This window comes from Ovis aries, chromosome 1 (genome assembly GCF_016772045.2).
Source record: "Ovis aries strain OAR_USU_Benz2616 breed Rambouillet chromosome 1, ARS-UI_Ramb_v3.0, whole genome shotgun sequence".
Classification (NCBI taxonomy): domain Eukaryota; kingdom Metazoa; phylum Chordata; class Mammalia; order Artiodactyla; family Bovidae; genus Ovis; species Ovis aries.
In genome coordinates, this window is record NC_056054.1 from 271,407,168 (window position 1) to 271,423,810 (window position 16,643).

General features: G+C 45.5%; 1 protein-coding gene across 11 annotated transcripts in view; it reads right to left on the reverse strand.

Annotated features, from left to right (window-relative positions):
- ERG (ETS transcription factor ERG) overlaps positions 1 to 16,643 on the reverse strand; it is a 321,571-nt gene that overhangs the window by 116,987 nt on the left and 187,941 nt on the right. For 4 of the 11 annotated variants that reach the window (XM_042238507.1, XM_060396521.1, XM_027961778.2 and 1 more), the window contains exon 1: positions 15,453 to 15,567. The exons of 2 other annotated variants lie outside the window; for them this stretch is intronic. Coding sequence is in view for 6 of the 9 variants with exons in the window: in XM_060396521.1 (XP_060252504.1) it covers positions 15,453 to 15,470 (18 nt within the window). In the remaining 3 variants the exon portion in view is untranslated. Of the gene's footprint in view, positions 1 to 14,722; positions 14,857 to 14,884; positions 15,241 to 15,452; positions 15,568 to 16,643 lie in introns of those variants that run through there. 5 more of the 11 variants (XM_042238501.1, XM_027961773.2, XM_027961759.2 and 2 more) reach the window with 3 other exon arrangements.

Sequence of the window (16,643 nt, forward strand, 5' to 3'; positions counted from 1 at the left end):
CCAGAACAGACACATGCATTTAAAGGACATGTGCTCACAAATATTCAAAATCCCACTATGTTCTGGGCAACCCACATAATCATCCCACCTTCCCAAGCCCAAGAAGTTTCCTTAAGATAATACACGCTTATTGTCTAACATCAGGCATTCAAACTGGACACAGGAGCGTGCAAGACATTGGTCCCAAGAATAAGTAATAATTTTGTCTTCTGATCAAGAGGTCCAACTTGCTTCCTAAACTCTAGGAGGCAATTAACACAATGCTTTGTATTTGGGTCAGACTCTTTGGGACCCTATGGACTGTAGCCTGCTAGGTTCCTCTGTTCACGGTTTCCTAGGCAAGAATACTGCAGTGGGTTGCCATTTCCTTCTTCAGGGGATCTTCTCGACCCAGGAATCAAACCCTCGTCCCCTACATCTCCTGCACTGGCCAGCTGACTCTTTACAACTGAGCCACCAGGGAAGCCAATAACTGCTCACTGAATTAAATGAATTCATCCTCCATGGCGTTATCACCTCACTAATTAATGCACTCATCATGCATTTATCATCCAGGCAGATATTCCTTTACTTATTCAACAGACATTATTACCAGGCACGGTCCGCACAGATAAAAGATTACACAGCACCAGACATGTGACTTAGGGTATAGAGGGCTGAACTTTAACAAGCAGAGTTTGAGAGTTTCTGTTCTTCAGTGAGGTTCCATAGATTCCTAATCATGAACACCAACTGGCAATTCAGTGTCTGCTTTCCTCTAAAGAATGTGTCAGCCGAAGCAATCAGATTTGAATGAGCACTGGGCTCCTCTCACACTAGGACCACTCCGGAGACCAGCTGTGGCCCCTCACTGCAGACATGCATTCATTCATTCAACCGTCCGTTGACTGGCAGAGGCCAGAGGAAAGGGGAGGGAGGAGGCAGTGACATCGGATAGCCCTCCAGCGCAGTTTTCTCTTTGGATCCTCCAAACTCCTGAGCTTCTGAGTTCAGCTGCTGAAAGATCGGTGAGTATTTTGCTTGAACTCCTAAATGGACTGACAACACTGACTCTATTATATTTATTCCACTGTCCTCAAAAGAATGGTATGAGAGCGAAACCAGTAACAGGGAGGGAAGTGCTTTCACCTCTTCAGCAGAAGCTACGAATATTCAAAGATGAACAGCACAAACAAACAGAATCAAGAACTGATTACTTCAAACAAAGCAAGAAACATATGACAGTACACGAAATAATATGAACGAGACTAGGATTACCAGCCACAAAGAGCTCACACCGATTTGCATACAAAAACACACTACTGTTCAAATACAAGCTAAGCTACTGTAGTTGTGTCTGACTCTTTGCGACCCCATGGACTGTAGCCCACCAGGCCCTTCTGTCCATGGGGATTCTCCAGGCAAGAATACAGGAGTGAGTTGCCATGCCCTCCTCCAGGGAATCTTCCTGACCCAGGGATCAAACCCACATATATCTCTTAATCTCCAGGATTGGCAGGTGGGTTCTTGACCACTAGCGCCACCTGGAAAGCATGACTGTATTAAGCTGTTGGGTCCTTCCACCAGCACCAGGAAGGGTGTTTTTGGCACTGCTGAATCCACTCTACGGATAAGGAAACTGAGGCACAGAAAAGAGGTGTGCCCTTGCTATGGCATCCTGGAACAAGGGTCTGCCCCGGCCGTCTGGTTCTGCTTTGTAATAAGACACTGGGTCCTTAGGAAGGGATATGGGGCTTTAATCTCTAGGAGGGGATCATAAACATTCAGCTGCTAGTCCTCTTTTCTTCACTAACCTGGAGGAAAGAGGGAGGGTAAAAAGGAGTATTTAAATGATTTTAATTTCTCCAATTCATTATTAGTTTTAAAGAATATGTCTGTGTGCATGGAAAAAAAGACAAAAGAAGACAAAACAGGAAAAAAATCTTCAAAAGACCCCTGATGTGTAATATCAGGTCTTCCCTGAAGAATCTGCCTGCAATGGGGGAAACCCGGGTTCGATCCCTGGGTCAGGAAGATTCCTCTGGAGGAAGAAATGGCAACCCGCTCCAGTATTCTTGCCTGGAGAAGCCCACGGACAGAGGAGCCTGGCGGGCTACAGTCCATGGGGTAGCACAGAGTTGGACACGACTGATGCGATGGGTTTAACTTCCTTTTCTAAATTATTTTCTAAACTCCTCCAGTGATTGCTTTGGAAATGGGGGAAAATGAACAAAGTTTTTATCATTATTGTGTTGTTTAAAAGATATGTTATCCAGTGGGTCTATGACACCTGTATTCAGGCTGAAGAAAACAAAACAGAACCAACCGCCGCTGTCAGGCAGGCAGTGGTGACTGTCAGAGAGCAGGTCAAAGATGGGTCTACCGGCTCTGCACCGGCACCACACAGCCACGACCCCCAGGGCGCCGGAACCAACACAGACGCGGGAGCTCGGGAAGTCATTTTGTAAAAAATAAGCAGAAGTGGCAGGGAGGCAGCAGCTGGAAGGAAACACGTTGGGAGACGCGTCTCGGAGTTTCACTAAAAGGCAACAGAACTTCACAGGGAGGGTAGAGGGGGAACAAATGCAGAGGAAGAAAGATCTTCATTCAAACAGGAGGTTCCTGAGATAGTGACCATGTCTTCCAACAAGATGAGCCAAAGCACACAAACAAGGGGGTCTCGAAAAGAAAAATATCATTGGGGGCAATTTCACGTCAATCCCACCAAAATATGAGTGTTGAGTGACTGTGTGAATAAAATCACTGGAGTATGCTGAGCACCAAAGAATCGATGCTTTTGAACTGTGGTGTTGGAGAAGACTCTTGAGAGTCCCTTGGACTGCAAGGAGATCCAACCAGTCCTGATTTCCTAAAGGAAATCAGTCCTGAATATTCATTGGAAGGACCGATGTTGAAGCTGAAACTCCAATACTTTGGCTACCTTATGTGAAGAGCTGACTCACTGGAAAAGACCCTGATGCTGGGAAAGATTGAAGGCAGGAGGAGAAGGGGAGGACAGAGGATGAGGTGGTTGGATGGCATCATCAACTCAATGGACGTAAGTCTGAGTAAACTCCAGGAGTTGGTGATGGACAGGGAGGCCTGGCGTGCTGCAGTCCGTGGAGTCGCAAAGAGTCGGACACGACTGAGCGACTGAACTGAACTGAACGGATGTTCATTTACTGGCATCTTCATGAAACTGGACTACATGTAACCATGTCTGGCAGCTTCTCGAAGCCATCAGACAAAGCTTCTGTCTCTCCCTGGACAGACACAGACATCTACGGAATACACACTGGACACAGACTCTAGCGGACACTGTCCTCTTGTCCATTTCACCTCAGAGCTCACAGGCACCTTCTGATCATCCAAGGAGGCACTGCAGCATGAAGGGACCCAACAGTTAACAGCGGCTCAGCTTTCTGATTGCTTCGGAGACCTGCAGGAGATCAGGGTGGAGCCGTGGGTCTCCAAGCTTGGAGTATGCAAACAGCCCTCTCTGGGGCTTTGCCAAGGCTCGAGTTGAGTGGCTTTCAGATGCTGTTTATTTCGTTTAGTTTATTGTTCAGTGTTACTGTTTGTTGACTTGATATATTTTTTCCCCCTGCAAAGGGGCCAGTGGGTAAGGACATATCCTGTAGGTGGAAAATTGATGATTCCCTATTGTTCAGTGTTTGTGTGTTGTGGTTTTATTTGCTTTGGTTCAAAGGACCTAAACAATGCATTCACTGGAATTGAATAACTGGTGTCAATTCAGCACAGAGAACAATCTGTGCGCTGAGATTTCTGTACCCAAATCGGGTGATCTCTGCTTGACTGAAGAAAGCGAAATCTAAAATGACATTTACATCTAAATGTCCACCCAAAAGAAAATGTCCAGTTGAATCTCAAAGAGGCTTATTTGTCAACAAATACAGAAACAGACTCATGGACTCATAGACTGAGAGGAGAAGCTTACAGTTGCTGGGGGGGTAGGGATCGTTAGAGGGTTTGGGATGGACATGTACACACTGCTCTTTTTAAAATGGATAACCAACCAGGACCTACTGTATAGCACAGGGAACTCTGCTCAGTGTTACGCGGCAGCCTGGATGGGACGGGAGTCTGGGGGGAGAATGAATACATGTTATATCAAGGGATTCATGGACTTCCCTGGTGGCTCAGACAGTAAAGCGTCTGTCTACAATGCAGGAGACCCGGGTTCGAGCCCTGGGTTGGGAAGATCCCCTGGAGAAGGAAATGGCAATCCACTCCAGTACTATTGCCTGGAAAATCCCATGGAGAGAGGAACCCGGTAGGCTACAGTCTATGGGATCGCAGAGTCGGACACGACTGAGCGACTTCACTTCACTTTTATGACTGAGTCCCTTGATATTCACCTGCAGTTATCATAACATTGTTAATTGGCTGTACTCCAATACAAAATAAAAGGTTTTAAAAAACACAGACTCATGCATCATAATCCATAATTTCAAGGGGACCCAAGACCCCACAGAACAGGAGTCCTACTCATAGAAATGTCTAATTTAGCTACACTCCTCTTTGTAAAATCCAGGCAACAGACAAGACCAAGGATGAGAACGAGGGCCTAAAGCCATCACCTTGGAAACATCACATTTTCACCCACTTCACAACGGCGGATTCTGCCAATAAATCTGTAGCAAGAGGCTCACCGCCCCCATGGAGGAGAGAGAATGCACAACAAACCACGCCTTCACAGAGGAAGTTTCCATCCGGAGCTCTTTCTGCGTTGCTGAGTCTCTGGTTGGGCTGGCTATCTGTGTAGGAAGTGGACGCAGGAAGTATCTGTCTACAAACCCTTTATCCTCAAGGTAATTGCCACAGCAGCATTTTACTGTTTACCAAACCAGTAAACATGCGATCTAAAAAAAGATGTTTTCCATCTCCAAAGAACAAGGCTTAAAAATATATGTGTGTGTGTGTGTGCTTATTTCATAACCAGCTTCTTATCAAAACCACCAACAATAAGACTGTGTTCCCAAGAGGCAGGGAGTCAGTGGGAACACCCTTGGGGGTAGAACAGAAGCTTCCCTCTCAGGGAAGCCCCCAAAACACAGCCTGGTTTTCTTCCCTGAGATGCTACTCTAGGAAAGTCGATTTTATTTCTCCTCTTCCAGGCTTAACACAGGCTGAAGGGAGTCTGAGTCTTTGGTTGAACAGGTAAAATCAACAAGACTTTCCATGTTAACTCAAACTGGCAGGATGGATAACTCATAAAGTCATGTGTAAAACAGATAACTAATGAGAACTCTGCTTTATAGTACAAGGAGCTGAGTTCAGGGCTCTCTGATGACCTAGAGGCGTGGAACAGGGGGTGAGGCAGTGGGGAGGCTCAAGAGAAGAGAGGATATGTAAGCATATAGCTGATTCCTGCCTGGAGAGTTCCATGGACAGAGGGACCTGGGGGGCTACAGTCGCAAAGAGTCAGACACGACTGAGCGATTAGCACTTTCAAAGCTGATTCACTTTGCTGTACACAGAAGCTAACACAACATCGTCAAGCAGTTACGCACCAATAAAAACAGGATGACAGACATAACATCTTCAAAAATTAATATGTCACTTGTATTTGATCTTGGGCCACATTCTTATTTTATATGCATGCTAAGTGGCTTTAGTCGTGTCCAACTCTGCAGCCCCATGGACTGTAGCCCACCAGGCTCCTCTGTCCATGGGATTCTCCAGACAAGAAAACTGGAGAGGGTTACCATTCCTCCTGCAGGGGATCTCCCCAACACAGCAATCAAATCCGCATCTCCTGTCTCCTGCCAAGGTAGGCAGGTTCTTTACCACTAGTGCCACCTGGGAAGCCCTCTTATTTTACATGTGGACATGAATATGCTTCTAGCGCTAGGAGGTCACATAAGAAGTTAAAGACAGAACTCAAATGTGGACACGCGGCTGTGGCTTTTGGTTACCTGGTCAACCTTGTCTCTATTTCTTTACCTGGGATGAAAAGCTTGAGAGCCTGCACTGTCCCAGGTTTCCTGGGATGACAGACGTGACTGGGTAAATGGTAGCAGGTCCAGGGAGGACCCCTGAGCACTGGAGATGTTTGGGGGGAGGTCCTCTCCATGGTTACTGCTTTATGTTTTAAAAAGCACCTGTTGGGTTGTTAACGAGAGCAGAGAGGAAGAAAGAGGATGGAAGGAGCACTGAGTGTGAGATGGACTGAGAGAAGCAGAGGGCAGCAAGACCTCCGAGCAGGGGTCTCCAGGGCCAGCCAGCCGCACGGAGGCTCCGGCTGCCTCCACAGCAAGCGCCTGCTGGCATCGTTTTAGGTCCTGCTCTGACGCAAAGTACTGGGAATTACTGAGCGCTCACTGCCCTGGAAGAGTCTTTATTTCTTAATCAAATGAAAAGAACACGTGCATCAGAGGAAAACTGGCCACCTTAAGGAAAAAAAAAAATTCACTACCTGTTATAAATTGGGGAAAAAAAATCTTTATGGATTTCCTGAGTTTGGTCCTAGAAGGAAAACCGATGTGACTCTAGTGAAGAATATCATTAGCTAACAAGCAGTTCGGGCCTCAAGGACCATTTCAGCTCGGTTCACCTCCCCTGGAGCCCTGTGAAGTGGAAAGCGTGGCAGCTCCCTCCGATGGAGGAGACACCCAGAGGAGGTGAGGGGAGGGACCTGTCTAGGGAGAAACGCCCGGAGCCCACTCCTGTGCTCCCGAGAAGGAGCGGACTCCGGACTCCGGCGCGGCGCCTTCCCCGGAGGTCCCGCAGCGCCGGCCCAGCCACTGCGCCCCCAGGCCGGCCTCTCTCCACTTCCCTCGCCAGCCTTCACAGCGACGCCTCCCTTTCCTTGTCCGCGCGATAAGACCAATCCTTTCCCCACAGAGTCTATTTTAAGAATGAAGAAATGAGAGTGTCAGGGGCCTCCCTGGGCATGAGATAAGCACGGGCCGGCTCCATTCACCTACATGCTGGCGCTTCTGTGAACGGAAGGTGACACCTCCAGACAACACAGATCCCAGGGGGACTTCGCAATATAAAACCACATAGTAATATACATACATAATTTATTTATTTTTTAACTTGGAGCGATGTCTTGGGAAATCTACCTCACATTGAGACACAAACTAATTATGTTGACAAATTCTCAAGTGTCGTTTCAACAGCTTCCTCTTCCTCAAAGGTGAGCATCCCACGCCTCCAGTTAATTTGAGAAAATAAAACTCAACAGGGTCCAGTGGGGTTCGGAAGGACTAGGACGGTGAAGCTGCTACTGGCCAAGGATTTGAATTAATGAACTTGGGAGCCTGTGGAGGGAGGTGGTTGGGAGGGAAAACTCTTTGGTGTTGGACTGTATTTCTATACTTGTTAAATGGAAAAAAAAAATCGATGTGCTATCCTATAATTTTATAACAGGAGGAGAGATGTTAAATCTTCAAGGTTGAATGATTTAAAGGCCATTGTGTTAAGATTCAGGAGTGCAAATTCTTTGCAGGATGTACTAGAAACGCTCTTTGTTTTACACTCCAGAAACTGACATGCATTGTCTTGAACAAAGTCACTTGAAGTAACAGCCCTGATGTTCATGTTATGATTGGATTATGATGTAGCTTTAAAAATAAATAATTTCACTTGGCCTTGGCATTTCTTTTCTAAATGTCTCAGCACTTATCTGTGCTGAACAGCAGATTACGTTTTTTCTTCCCAGAGTCCAATTCCATGAACACCCCTACGGAAAGACTTGGTAAGGCCTGATGGAAAACTCAGGAGACGCGGGCGAGGAAGTTGATACTTGGGGTGAGGAAACGATCTGGAATCTGGAACCACGGCCCCTTGGATGTCACCAAATATGGAAAGAATTCTTGTCACCAAGCACAGAATTGGGTGTTAAGAGTTTAGCTCTTGAATTTTCTAGTCCTTTATCTTAATCAGCCAACAAGAGCATAATAACTGTCGCCTAAGGGGTTTTCTCACTCAAGAGTGGTAACATAAATGAGCCAATTATGGTAATTTTCATTATTTAACATATATCCTTTTTTTCTCTTTCTTATTCTTAAATTTTATCAAAGTGTGATATATTTACAGGAGACATATCACTATATCCTTTCATATATTGTTTTTTTTTTTTTCCTGCATAGTAATTTAACATTAAGAGCTAAGGCAAATACCGGCGGGCGGGGGGTGGGGGGAAGGTCATATGGTGATAAATAGAGGGGAAACAGATTTGTGTGCCTGGAGCACGTTTCTCAGCCTCTCTCTAATCCTCCATCCTTATCTGGACAAAAAGCACCAGGATGCAGGCTGCAGTGAGCATCTCATGAGATAATGTGAGCATCCAGCACAGCTGTCACAAGGATGATACTAATCTGGATTATGAATTCCAGATACAACACCCACCTCTGAAAAACTTTTTTAACTTTTTATTTTATATCAGAGTATAGCTGATTAAGAATGTTGTGGTAGTTTCAGAAGGACAGTGGAGGGACTCAGCCATACATATACATGTATCCATTCTCCCCCAAACCCCGCTCCCATCCAGGCTGCCACATAACACTGAACAGAGTTCCCTGTGCTACACAGTAGATCCTTGTTGGCTATCCGTAATACAGAAGTGGGTACATATCCACCCCACACTCCCTAACGATCCCTTGCCCCATTCTTCTCCCCTGATGAGCATAATTTAAGTGTCTTTTCTATGCTTTTTTCAGCAGCAGTTCTATTTAATTTGTATTTAAACTAGGAGAAATATCTCTATAGCAATACATCTATTTAAAATCTGCAACAATGATTATCTTCCTGATACCTTAACTTTCTCTTTATGACCTTAAAGGATTTTAATCAACATTTATTTTTTCAACAAACATTGACTGAACCCCTACAGAAAAAGAGATGGGCAGACCGATCACAAAAAAAAACAGGTTCTGTGGTTCACATAGGTAGACACAGAGTCACACTCCCAAACACAAGCAGAGCTGGGAGGCACACTGGCAAGAGAGAAAACGAGGCAGGAGAGAGGAGACAGAACGAGGAATGATCTTAGGCTTTATATAACATGCCTCAGCCACGTGCGGCAGGGAAATAAGTGTGAGCAAACAGGGAAGGAAAGTGTGAACAAGAAAAAGACCCAGAGGTCACCGCGGCCACTGCTTGAAACGGGTTCACAGCAAAAAAAGCGTGATGAAACACCCTAATTACTGAAATTAAAATGAGATTCCATTTTTGCCTGTCACAACGGCAAAGCTTTGAAGCTTTTGAAGAGCGAAATATTCAGAGTTGTTATGAGTGCAGTGGAAAGAGTCTCACATATGACCATAAGTTGAAACTGGCACAACCCTTTTAGAGAATGAAGCGGTCATTTTTTAAAAAACTGTGGCAGAGACTTTAAATATATATATATATATATATATATACACACACACACACATATATATACATACACACACATACCAACACACATACCACTTGGTCCAATAAGTCCTTTTCTAAGCACTAATACTAATAAAATAAATTTAAAAAAATTATATAGAGGGTGCATTGCAATATAATTAGGGAAAACTGAAAGCAATATTATTTCCTACAACAGGATCGGTCAGGAAATTCCCCTGGAGAAGGAATGGGCTACCTACTCCAGTATTCTCGGGCTTCCCTGGTGTCTCAGACAGTAAAGAATCCACCTGCAAAGCAGGAGACCTGGGTTCAATCCCTGGGTTGGGGAGATCCCCTGAAGGTTTTATGACAGTAATCTGCATTAAACAAGACATGCGTTTTTCAAAATAAATGCAAATAATTTAAAGGAAACAACAGTGGAAGGATGCAATGGTCAGGAGCGAGAGGCTCTGCAGGCCTCTGCCCTCCATTAGCCACAGAGCAAACAGCCTCCACCCTCAGAGCAGGACTAAACCAAGCCTCTGAACAGCCGGGCCGTGAGGGACCCCCCGACATTCTGCCTGCCTGGGTGTTTGGAACCTGCCTGGTTGCACCCTTATATCCAGGGACTCCTAGAGCTCCCCTGGTCTGTCCCCTCCCGGCTCCTGTATGCCCTTCCCTGCCTGGGAGGCCGGAACAGTGACCTGTGGAAGCGACCTGCCCTTCTCCTTGTCTCGGTGGGCCTCTGGAGTTCACAACTGGAGCAGGGCAATGGGGCACACAGACTTCAGAGCAGTGCCAGAAAGACAAGGCAAGTTCACCAGCAAAGCTGAGACGTAGATCGCCTCATGGCATCTGCCTGAGCAGTTACCGGAGCTCTGCTGTCCTGGACTCACATCAGAACAGGCATTAGGATCCCACCTTACAATCCCACCTTACAGGGGAGGAAGCGGAGCTCAGAGCCCTGGCCCAGGGTCATGGGACTGGGAAGGACTCAAAGGCAGGGGTGTCTGTGGCCACAAAGCATCAGAAACCTCAGGGGTGATCTGACAGAGTCCCCAGGGAAGAGAAGAATTGTTCCCCATGCTTTGGGGTCCCCTGATGCATTTGAGGCCATCCCTTAGCCCAAGAAAGGATCCCGCCAGAGCGGACCTGCCCCCACCACTGGGAAGGCCTGGAGTCAGTCTCGGTCAGGCCCTCTTCTCGGAAGGTCTTACACTCAGAGGAGCTCTCATCCTGGCTTTCCCACAGCCTCCTGCACCGTGATGCTCTTCCGTGCCAGCTGTTAGAGCAATCCATCTGCCAAGTTACTGGGGTGCCAAGGGGTCCAGGATGCATAGCTTTGGGTTTCCCCTTCCCACATAGGGAGCCTTATTCTGGAGGTCTAAACACAGAAGTCATCTTTTCCTAAAAGCATCAGAGACAGCTGTTTCACTTATTTATTTTATTCATATTTGTAGGAACGGTTTTTCAACTTCCCTGGTGGCTCAGACGGTAAAGAACCTGCCTGCAATGTAGGAGACTCTGGTTCATCCCTGGGGTTGGGAAGGTCCCCTGGAGAAGGGAATGGCTACCCATTCCAGTATTCTTGCCCAGAGGGTCCCCATGGATAAAGAAGCCTGGTGGGGCTATAGTCCATGGGGTCACAAAGAGTCAGACACGGCTGAGCAACGAACGCACACACGTGGTTTTTTAAGAGATATAAACAAGTGTATGTATGAGTGTTGGGGGGGTGCTTTAAACAAAGATCTGTTTTGTAAAAAAAAAAAAAATGAAATAATCACTTTAAAGAAAAGATGGATAATTAAGAAATGGTTCGAGAGACTGAACAAAAACAGAGAAACAGTGCAGACTTCCAGAATATTCTCTGAGAGCACTGCAGTCCCTCATAAAGGGGATCATGAGAAAAATAACCCCCAAATTCTATTCTATCCTTTCCAATCCCCTCTCCCATAGCCACTGAGGCAGCATGCCCAGTGTGTCCAGAGCCACCCACTGACACGAGCACGAGTCACTTTAAGATTGTTCAGTCACTAAGTCATGTCTGACTCTTTGCGACCCCATGGACTGCAGCACGCCAGGCTTCCACGTCCTCTACCACCTTCCTGGAGTTTGTTCAAACTCAGGTCCATTGAGTTGGTGATGCCATCCAACCAGTTCTTTTTTAAGATCATGGCCGGTAATTCTACTTTCAGGCCAGTGCTCTGGGAATACAACCTTGAGTTAGTGGGGCAGAAGTATTTTGCTTTCTAATCCTTCCATTGTTACTGACTCCTAAAGTAGCAAGAGACGAAACAATTCTAATTTCACTTAAGCCAATGAACTGCTGAAAACTCATATGCCCCAGGGGTGTTCAACTCATTCGTCATATCCCTCAAAATACTATATATGAAGGAGACGAGCTTCCTTCACATAACCCCAAGGTTTTATACAAGTTTGCTTCACACCTGATAGCAAATACTCAGCAAATGCCTGCTATGAGCAAGGCACGAAGTACACAGAAGTTTTATGCTTTTAAAGTTTCTTTTTTCTATTTTTAACTGCAGTGTGGCTGACGTGCACTATTGATAGTTACCAGAGTACAATATAGTGATTTCCAATTTTTAAAGGTTCCACTCCATTTCCAGGGCTTCCCAGGCGGCTCAGTGGTAAAGAATCTGCCTGCCAATGTCCCTGGCTTGGGAAGATCCCCTGAAGAAGGGAGTAACAGCCCGCTCCAGGATCCTTGCCTGGAGAATCCCATGGGCAGAGGAGCCTGGTGGGCTACAGTCCATGGGGTCACAAAAGAAACCAGACTTGGCTGAGCAACTGAACACCAACTCCATTTCCAGTTATTAGAAAACACTGGCTATAACCCTAGGGGCACAGCACGGCCTTGTAGTCTGTTTTATATGGAACAGCTTATCCTCTTCACTGCTCACCTCTGTCACCCCCACCTCCCCTCCCCACTGGGAGCCATTAGTTTGTTCTCTCCACCCGTGAGTTTGCCTTTTTGCCTGTTCCTGTCGTCACCTTCGCTACTTTCCTGCTTTCTTTAAAGTCCGCATGCAAGTGAGACCACAGTGATCATCCAAACTCCCAACTTCTGTCAAATCAAAGAAAGGACCTTCTAGAAACAACTCACAGGGACAGGAGTCGCATTCTCCCTCCACAAGCCTTGTTAGGAACTTTCCATCTCCTGTCTGGTTCTAAGATGCTCTCCCTCCACTCACAGCTGCAACTGGACCTCTAGTTGCCACATGGGTGATAAAGGAAAATCCCCACAACTCTGCCTGAAAGACTAACGACCTTTACACTGTAGGATCAGGGGCTGTAACCTGTGGCTCCCTGGACCACCCAAGGACAGAAGTGGATTACAATAGAATTAGCTTTCCCTGTCACTCTGTGTATGGCCTTTCCTGCACTTAAAAGCATTATTTTGAGAAGCGACTGCAGGCTTCATTGGACTCCCCAGTGGCCCAAGGCATAACAAAGGATCAGCAAAGTCTTTGGGAGACTGGATTAAAAAATCCTAACTGAAGCAAAATCAAGTTCCAAGGCTAACAACTAGCTCCTTAGAGTCAGTAAGCAAAGGCAGTGCTGTTTTGTAGAGAAGGCAGGAAGGGGGTGTTAAGGCCCCCCCAGTATTGTCAGGTGGCTCAGAAGCCCCGGAAGCACCGAAACTGACTCAGGAATTGCATGTTAGGGCAGCAGTTTTGATGCTTCTATACGCTTCTATTAGAGCTCTTAATCTGATCTTAAAATTCCCGGACCTTGAAGGAAAAATGGACACATTCACATAAGCTCCCAAAATTCTTTTTTTTTTTTTTTAATTTTTTTTTCCAAAATTCTTTTAAAATTCCTATGGAAACACTTTGTTCCCATTTCCAAAATACGAAGGGAAAGTGAGGGTGAAGATCATAAAGACAGGATAGAAACACTGAACTTTTCAAAGTGCCTCTTATTCAAGCCAAAAAAAAAAAAAAAAAAGAAATCCACTCAAGACACAGAGGAATAACCTCAATTCTATGCATCTGATACCAGATCAACTAATTGATTTTATTTACTGAAACAACAAAAAGCAGAGAGCATTTGGGACTGGCAATTGCCCATTTGACAAACTGTTTCCTAATTCCAACAGACAGCCACGGCCGCCCTAATGTTCCCTATGCTAATTTGAGCTTTGCACTAACATAATTAAAACTGTAGTCAACAGACTCGGGCCGCCTTTTTTCCACTCTATAAACAAGTCTGTAAAATCATCTCATTACTTTACCCAGGAAGCCTAGCAGAACATGTCTTAAAGGAAGTTACCTATAAAGAGGGTCTATTTTATTTTAACAGAGGATTAAAAAGGGTCCACTCGAAGTCATTTTGAAAGTTTACTTAAGCTACAGACAATATACAGAGAATGCAGTGTAATCAAATGTTAAAATAAGCAGAATGTCCTGGATAAGTGTAACTGTTGCCATAATTCATTGTGAAAAATCACAAGACATTGATGCTTTGAAAATATCTTCATCTCTTAGAAATGTATACTTTAAATTAAACGATCACACATTTGTATTATATGCAAAACACACCCCACACTCTAAAAGATGGGCTGTTTCTTCAATGTCCTTTGATACACTGATTTTTCTGAAACACACACACGTAACTGTACCCAACCTATTCAAAATTTACAAAGAACATTAGACGCAGCTGCCATGAAATATGGACATGAAAAAGGGTGAAAATAAGAATTAAAAAGGCAGCATTTGAGGTTATAAAATCCAACAATTTCTGCTCATATTGCTGAAAGTAGAGCATGTCAAACCCTAGATCTTAAGATTTCTTTCCACATCATTATATTTCAGGAGACTTTCAATCCTTATAGCCAAAGAAAGAAAAATCTCTGTAAGATTAAAATCTTTGAATCATACTTTGATGATTATTTTTTATATATTATTGACCATACCTTGAAAAACAAAACATATCTTGAGAAATAAAGACTGAACAGAACTTCTGAAACACAGTGTATACAGTAAGTATTAATTAAATCCTCTCACACAAACATTTCAAATTTCAAATCAAGAAGGATTTTTAAACATTGTCATGGCCCAATTCTGAGCAACTTCCATATTCATGAAGTTTCCAATGAACTATAACCCTTGATGAAAACACAGCCAAATGCTTTTCACCTTCATGCGGCAAAACTAAAGACACGAGACCAAAAAAATATCTGACTTTGGTGCTCATTTTTTCTCATTTCTACAAATGTCACCAATCTGGCCTTGAAAATACTGTTAACAGGCCACTTTGTAGACTCTTATGCTGCCGATTAAGCGTCCAATTGGCTTCACCACCAAGAATAGGCCACATTTGTATGTTCACCTCCACAGATTCACCTCCACCTTCATCTCTCTGTGCTACTTACCAGAAACGTCTGCAAGAAAAACAACACATCAGACCACACACCCCAGTGCACAGAGAACAGGCAGGCAGTTCCCTCAAGGCAACCATCGCGGGGAAGTAAGCCTACTCACAGTGCTCCGAGAAGTAGGTACTTTATTAAAGATAAATACATAACCGAACACACCGAATTACCACCGTGCGAGTTATGAGAATGCCCCGTGCTCAGCCTGAAGGTTCCACAAAATGAAGGCAACATTGGCAGGTCCCATGACCGACAGACAGCCACTTGCTTCACTTCCACAGGGACCGGCTGGCATCCCTGATGCTATGGAGGCCTTCGAGAACATCCGAAAGTTCAACATTTCCAAGCCCATCTTTTCCTCCGACCCTGCCCTCCAACCTCGCCAAGTCCATTGCCTTCCAGCGGAGGCACCTCCAGGCACCGCTAGAGACAGTTAAAAGAATAGGAAAATTCGGACGCGTGCTGAAAAGCTTTTGCAAAAGTCATCCACAGCCCTCAACCGTGAATTTAGAAACCCCAACTTTTTTCTGAGTTTGAAGTTTTTAAGCCTTGCGGATGGTTGGAGTAGGAAAAAGGAAATTTACTAGGCAGTGCAAAGGAAATCTTGTTGTCCTCTATTGTGGCAGTGGGGGTGTTGCCCAATGCTAACTTATCTGCCTTGATAAAGGAAACCAAAGAAAAAAGTAACAAGCACAAGATTTGGTCAAACGAAAAGGACCCCTCTCCTTACCTTAATAGTGCTGGCCATAATGCAATCAAGTTTATTGATCGTTAATAAATGTTAATAATAATTATTGCTTCTCTCTGACCAGAAAGTAGTTTTGATGAGGTTGTTTAGAGCGGATGAGATTGTGCTAAGTCTGGGAAATGAAGTCAGCCAATGGCAGGAAGAGGTTTCTATTGGTCCTGGCTGCCCAGCCCGAAGAAACAGGATATTTGGGAGTGGAGAGATAAGAGACCCTGAAAACAATGTTGTTTTTCTTGATGATATGCAGCCAGGAGATTTTTTTTTTTTTAATTAAAAAAAAAAAAAGAGACATCAATTGCCTGGGCCTGGGATGGCCACAGCAGGTGTGACCCGGTGTGCCGCTGTGTGACACGCCACTCGGGGAGGGCAGGATGCAGATGCGGCAGGACTCCGCGTGCCTTCACGTGGGCGGCGAGCACCCAGGGCTCCTGGGCGTGGAGGGCGCCCTGCAGCCGGGGGGCAGGCCTCCTGGGCCCACGTCTCCTGGGACCCACCGCATGCCTGGGACACGGGACCTGCGGCTCCCGGCTTCACACTCCCGGCTCCATCCTCCCCAGAGGCAACTCTGCAGGTGGTGCTTATTTCTTGCTAATAGGAGAGGATGTTTAACCATACGATGCTTAATAACAGTCATTCTTTCGCCTGCTGGTTTTTAAGCTTCGTTGGTTCAGCATCTCAGAGTGAATGTTCCAGAGCAGTTTCGTTTTCTCCTTCCAAACATACAGAACTGCTATTGGCTCCATAATAAACCAGGCTTCCCTGGTGGCTCAGCAGTCAAGAACCCGCCTGCCGATGCTGGAGATGTAGGAAATGCAGGTTCGATCCCTGGGTCGGGAAGATCCTCCTGGAGGAGGGCATGGCAACCCACTCCAGTGTTCTTGGCTGGAGAATCCCATGGACGGAGAAGCCTGGCGGGCTACAGTCCATGGGGTCACAAAGAGTCGGGCACGACTGAGCACAAGAAACTGGTTGAAAGCACAAAGCCTCTAGGATGAGAGTGACTAAGAGAAATAAAGAAGAAAATAAACCCGTCAAATGGTCATTTTCAAATGTTTACTTAAAACCCAAAGAACTTAAACAATAACACACGTTTTCTAGCTGAAAACATCAAACTGACCCCACTCTGACAAGTGTCCAGGCTGCAGACAGCAGACCCTGAGAGAACTCCTCCTT